We start from the raw sequence: 6,332 nt of genomic DNA, 5'->3' as shown, positions 1-6,332 counted from the left end.
CACGCGAAGGACGATCCAGCGTTCCATGCGAGGATCGATCCCGTTTCCCAGGTGAGCCCATCCTGTCGTTGTGACCCCGAGCGAACCCCTGAAACACTCGTTATAAGTCGCTTACGTTGTTATTCGCTTTCTGTTGTAGGGGTAACAAATTTTCAGAAGGTGGTGGAATTTTAGAGATGTCGCTGTTCCTTAGCATGATGCACAATCTAAAAACACCTATCTAAGGATTTCTCCAGTATTTTTTCTTGGGAGTCGAATGCCATCCACCTCCATCCACCAGCTCAAAAACCAACAAAACAGTTGGTAAGGATGGTATCGCAGCTGAACTTATCAAGATGGGTCCAGAAAAAGTTGGCCATCTGTCTGCAGCGGTTGCCAGAGAATATTTAGCTTTGACTCTGCTCCCGTTGGAATAGTACGCTTTAAATTTGAAGTCCTATGCATCATTATCTTCATAGAAAATTTATCTCTTAGGTTTAAGTTTGTGCAAGGATTTTCTTTCCTATCTATGGCACTTAACATTTAGTCCCCCAGCGTTGTACCGGTAAATTTTAATTTAGTTTATTATGAAACAAATTACGGCCATGCCAACGCAACCCTTTCACTTCCCGAAAGCGAAAAATTGCAACAGACCCCACAAGCTAGTATGACCCCTCCCGTTATAAATAGAATACCGCCCGTCTCGTACATCCCCATCTTCTAGTACACATGAACCATACCGTAGAGGAACGTCCAAAATAGTACGTACGTGCAGAGCCCTCCGAGGAACCCGTTGGTCAGCAGGCTCTTCCGGGTGATGAAATATTTTTGCCAATTGGAGCCGGACTTGAGCAGCAGCATACACCAGAGACCGAGAACGGCCAGCACATAGAACAGGAATCCGATTATTCCGGTCAGTCCGAGAACGCCTGGGGGAATGTGAAAAATTGAACGTCGAGATAAACATCTACTAGGTATGGTTCCCCCCACCGAGATGGGGAATAAAGTTAATTGGTTGAATTATAGATTCTTACCAGCCGTGCTTCCGGACAGAGCAGCCATCGACGTTCGGCAGTACTCCACGGCGGAGGCGTTGTTCCGGATGGCAGTTTCACTGTACGCGATCAGCTCTCCAGTTTTTGACTCGCGTGTTTTTACTCGTGTAGTGGCCATTATTGGAGCTTCGGAATCAACGGTTTCCGGTTAATTTAATGAACTTTTATCAACTTACGGAGAGAGAAATGTTGCGAATGTGCGGAATGTTTTGATTTTTACTGAAAATCATCCGACTGGACGAAGAAACGTCAAAGTTATCGCCACCCTCAACTGCACTGAGAAAAAATCGGATTCGTTTTCAATTATCCACACTCGCTGTACAAAAACTGGCGTTTGATTTGAAAAGGTCGTAAGTAGGTAAAAGTTTGCAGATTCGACCTTTCAAATCGAACGCCAGAAATATCAATCCCGTCAAACGCGAAATTTGATGATGATGATAATGATGATGATGTTTAAAGGGGAATGACATTTCCTGAACAGTAGACGTTCGCTCAGTATAAACGCTTTAACTGCAATAGGGCACTGCACTGTTTTGATTTTGTATGGGTTTTTGACCTCTGCTAAATGAGCAGGAAAATTCGAGCAGGAAAAAAGCTCACATAAAGCGCCGCCTATATTTCATGGCTCGAACTTCGAGCAGGAAAAAAAAAATTCCCGCTAACTTCACACTTTTTGAGCTTTTTTCCTGCTGGGTTCACAACTCAGAGCTTTTTTCCCGCTAACTTCACACATCGAGCTTTTTTCCTGCTGAGTTCAATTTTTTAAACAAATTGAGTTTAAATTGATTTTAGCATAAAAATCGTTCGTAGAGAGAAATTATAATATAATATAATGTTTGATACAACAGGTAAGTTTTAAATGAGCGAATTGTTATAATACAATACAAATTATTGGTAGATTTAATTTTCTTTGGCTTCCAGAGATCAAGTCCAGTTTGGCTTGTGTGATATTTAAAGATCGGCGAGAAAGCAGTCAACGGATCTTCATGGGCGATACGAGCGTTGGCAAATGATTCACTATTTCGCTCCTTGCTTAACGTCTCCACAGAGTCCGAGCCTGCTTCACACCTTAGTGTTAAATGGGTACCTGCTCAAGCACCGAAGTAGCGAAGTACTCGAAGTACCGTCTAAAGGTAAAGTGTGCACCTCAAATATTAATTCATTAGAACCATATTTTTGGACAACCTGATAATTTAAAAGTTTTATTGAAATTGCAAATGAAAATAAGAAATGCATGGTACCTCTTCCCTTCGCACCATGGCTTTTTTTGTATTAGGTATACATATTGATGCTCAAATTCCAACGTTTTATCATAAATAGTTTTCACTACCCACCATATTCTGTTGAAGTTTTCATCCCAGAGCAATTCTAAGGTTTCCAAACTGCCGTGAATGGCAAGTCAGTCCCATCTGTAAAAAGTAGGCATTGAGAAAATGGACTCTGAAGTTTTTAATTCGATTTCTATGTGAAACATCAAAAAATCGTCATGGATATAAAACTTCTGCGATCATCATGAAACTTTCACACATTGCTTCGATAATGAAAACGTAACAGTGAACAATTTAAAACTGGCCTAAACAGTGTTAGGTTTTGTACTGGAGGACTAATTCACGCAGCTGAAAGATCATCCGAAGAAAGGTCGAAAACGGCCATTAACTCATTTTTGTCCAAAATGCAGATGGGACTGACTTGCGATTCACGGCAGCAAAGTTCTCCGAAATTTGTGTCACAAATCTAACATTCTAAACCAAATTTTATACACGACGAATGAGAACAAAGTACTCAAAAAGTCTCAAAGCACTGCTAGAAAACTCATGGTAGGTACATGAGGTGGATCTAGGTCATCCAAACTATGGAATTAATTTTCTTAGAATCTACAGGATCCACCATCATTTCTGTTCGACAAATTTAGTCACGCTGATGACCATTAGACCTCGCAATGTAACGAGCAACTAGATATTGTGGTATCCAATTGGACATTCCGCGAAATACAAATGGCCTCAAACTAGGGACAAGACACTGTGCTAACGAAACGAGAGTACCGTAAAACGGGGCGAATAGAAACAAATAACTTATTGTACAGAAATGGCAATTTTGTTTTAAAAATCATCAAAACCTAATTTCATTAACTAGTTGAATGCTACCGTGTTTCAATAAACCTTTATTGAGATGATGATTCCTTTAATTTTTTTTGAAAAATTTTAAAAGCAAAGTATTGTTTTATGGACAGAAAAACTTCCGCCATTGAAATAGCGTTTTATCGATTTGGTATGTATTCACCAATTAAAGTATTTTTCGAAATTCGACATTTTTTTCTTCACTTAGTGAATGATTATAATCTAGTCTTAGAGTTTCATTTGAATTAAAACTAGATTGAGTTTAAATAAGGGCAAAAGTAACATGAGGGAGTTCTCTTCATCGACTCTCTCTTCTTCAAATTAAAGTGACAAGATGCAAGTAAGGTTGCACTTTTTGGTCACAAATCGCTAGGTTGCGTCTAAGTGTAAAAACAGTTCGATTGAATTTGCATCTTGTCACTTTAATTTGCAGAAGGGAGAGTCGATGAAGAGAACTCTCTCATGTTACTTTTGCCCTTATTTAAACTCAATCTAGAAAAGTTATTTCTGTCTTGAAATCGAAAAAAATATCGAAAATTGTTTCAAGCTGTTTCTATTCGCCCCATTGCGGGGCGAATAAAAACAAGCAACCTTTTTTTTAAATAAGTTAATGAAATAAAAATAGGTTTTGAATCATTATTACAGCAATTAAAGAGGGAGGTGGGACCCAAAGTTGAGACTCTCGCAACTGACTTTATTACGCACGGTTCCAGAAATACTTGCCTAAGTGTGCTGGAAGGTGTTTCTATTCGTCCCGTTTTACAGTAACTCTGAGAAATTCAGTTACTTTTTTTCAATTTTTATTATTGTATATTTTATCTTATGTTAAAGGCTGGAGGACATAGCGCTCGTTTTGTTGAGGTTTACGTTTTTTTTGACAGTTTTGCCATGGAAAAAAATCTGGCATACAAATGGATTCCAATGTACATATATGCATGCAATCACAGAGAACAAACATCCAAGCTAGAAGAAAGTTCTCTCGAAAACTGTGTAAAATATATTTTTTTAGCTTTCTAGGACACTAGCGTCAGCTAAACAGCATGTTGCTACAGTCAGTGGCGAATACGCATATCTAGATAAGCTTTATATTCACCCCTGACAGCAGCAAGGGAACTTTGCAATAGCAGCGCCATCACGAAGTTGCCACTTCAAATGACTGTTAAATTCTGTACACAGTTTTGAAACTGGACTTGGATGTCTGTTCTCTGTGATGCAATATCTGTAAATTAGGATATTTTTAATGTTACATGGAAATAAGAAAAAAAAATCTGACTGTTTTAATGACAAACAGATTTCTAAATGATAAACATTATAGCTTCAACACCTGCATCAATAGTGAACTCGAACGGCAGGAAAACAATCGGTAACATTTTAAAATTTTGATTCGAAAACAGAGAAATAAGGGTAATATTAAAGATATAAAAGTGTTTAAAACATGTTTTTAATGAGAACTTCTGTGAAAAAATGCTAAACTATATCAAGCTACATCACTTTCACATTGTTGCTGAATAAACTTCAAAAAAGTGCTGAACAGTCATCACACGTTTACAAACTATTCGGTACTTTTTGACAGTTTGAAAAAAATTCTGGACTGAGTGTTCAGCATTCAGCTGTTCTAATTTCGTCAAAAAAAATTGCAGAGCTCAGCAAAGATATGTTAGTGTGTAGATCTATAGACATTTATTTGGTATAATATGTGTTTGAATTGATAGTTATTGGAGACGATTCTCAACTTGCTACACTTTACAAGATCATTGTCCAAAATGGTATATGTAATTTACTCTGTTGGTTTTGTTTGGAAATATGATATAACCAGAATTTTATAATTAACAATGCTTTGTACAACTTCTATTTTGAATAGCCGAGAAATGAAATCTAAATGATTGTTTTTAAAGAAATTCTTTGATGTGCTCTAGCAGCATAATTGCAAAATATTGGTTAAAAAATTTACTGCGAAATATGCTTGAAATCATAATGTCCAGGATCACTAGTGTTTTCCAGCATTAAATTATATATGTTTCAGATGTTTTAGGAAGAGTATTCTGATATTTTAAGATCTTTTATTGCTTATATCAATTAAACCAATATCACGTTTTGACTATCAGTACTTCACCTCCACCCGTAAAGCGGTAAAACTTTCGATGAACCTGCAAACGACATTTTGTGAATAATTCGTTTAAAAAATCAACAAGCGATTTTTACGATCGCAGAAGATTCCTTAACTGAAATAAGAATACAAATATTCCTGGTAAAATGGAAGAGATTAGAGAAATGTCTGTAGAACTGATTTCTCTTCCAGAAAAATTAACGTGGGAGAATATATAGAACAAATTTATAAAGAATTCCGCAAACTCCAGAAGAATGTATAGTGCAAGTACTGGAATAATTGCAGGTAATATATGGCGTTTTTCTTTTTCTGGAAAGTTCCCAAAGATTTTTTGAGGAATGTCTGAAGATGTTCATGGAATTCTGTATGCTAATTTAGACATAAATGCTGGTACCACATCCAGAAAAAATCGAGAATTTCATCATCATATATAGTTTGAAAATTTCTAGAAGACTTTTTTGGTTATACTAATGAAATAAAGTAGCAACTAGTGCTGAAAATTTCATTTCGTCATATCTAAATTCAATCACCTACAGCTCATTTTAGAAGCTGAACCTGAGAATATGGTATATGAAAAACTTATGCGGCTAGACCAGTTCTGCAAGAAAGTCACGAAAAAACCGCTATTTTTAGAATATTTAAGGTAAATGTCACGGACTTCCTTCGAAAAATGCAAATGATATTCACGGTGAATATCATTTGGCATTTTTCAAAGGTAGTCCGTGACATTTACCTTAAATATTCTAAAAATAGCGGTTTTTTCGTGACTTTCTTGCAGAACTGGTCTAGCCGCATAAGTTTTTCATATACCATATTCTCAGGTTCAGCTTCTAAAATGAGCTGTAGGTGATTGAATTTAGATATGACGAAATGAAATTTTCAGCACTGGTAGCAACTGCTGATGAATTTTCCTTCTCTAGTTATGACTCACAAAATGGCATTTTCTAATTGAAACCACAGACAAACAGACGTAACACTTGCGAAATTCCCATCGACCACGCTTTTAACGTTGTGGCTTTCACAACCAGAGGCGCGCGCATTGTTTTTCTATGCGTTTGACGTTTCACACTAGCG

At 36.9% G+C, this 6,332-nt stretch overlaps 1 protein-coding gene across 1 annotated transcript; it reads right to left on the bottom strand.

The window, feature by feature from the left end:
* Positions 1–536: 536 nt before the first annotated feature.
* Positions 537–1,263, bottom strand: LOC109398210 (ER membrane protein complex subunit 6). The gene is made up of 2 exons (XM_019670519.3): positions 1,014–1,263; positions 537–908 (listed from the first exon to the last, which is right to left on the bottom strand). The coding sequence occupies exons 1-2, from the start codon at positions 1,150–1,152 to the stop codon at positions 700–702; spliced, it is 348 nt and encodes a 115-aa protein (XP_019526064.1). The 5' UTR covers positions 1,153–1,263; the 3' UTR covers positions 537–699.
* Positions 1,264–6,332: the final 5,069 nt, after the last annotated feature.

The sequence above is a fragment of the Aedes albopictus genome, chromosome 1, assembly GCF_035046485.1.
Source record: "Aedes albopictus strain Foshan chromosome 1, AalbF5, whole genome shotgun sequence".
Taxonomy (NCBI): Eukaryota; Metazoa; Arthropoda; class Insecta; order Diptera; family Culicidae; genus Aedes; species Aedes albopictus.
Note: the sequence above shows the minus strand (reverse complement) of the source record. Positions and strands in the feature narration are given on the sequence as shown.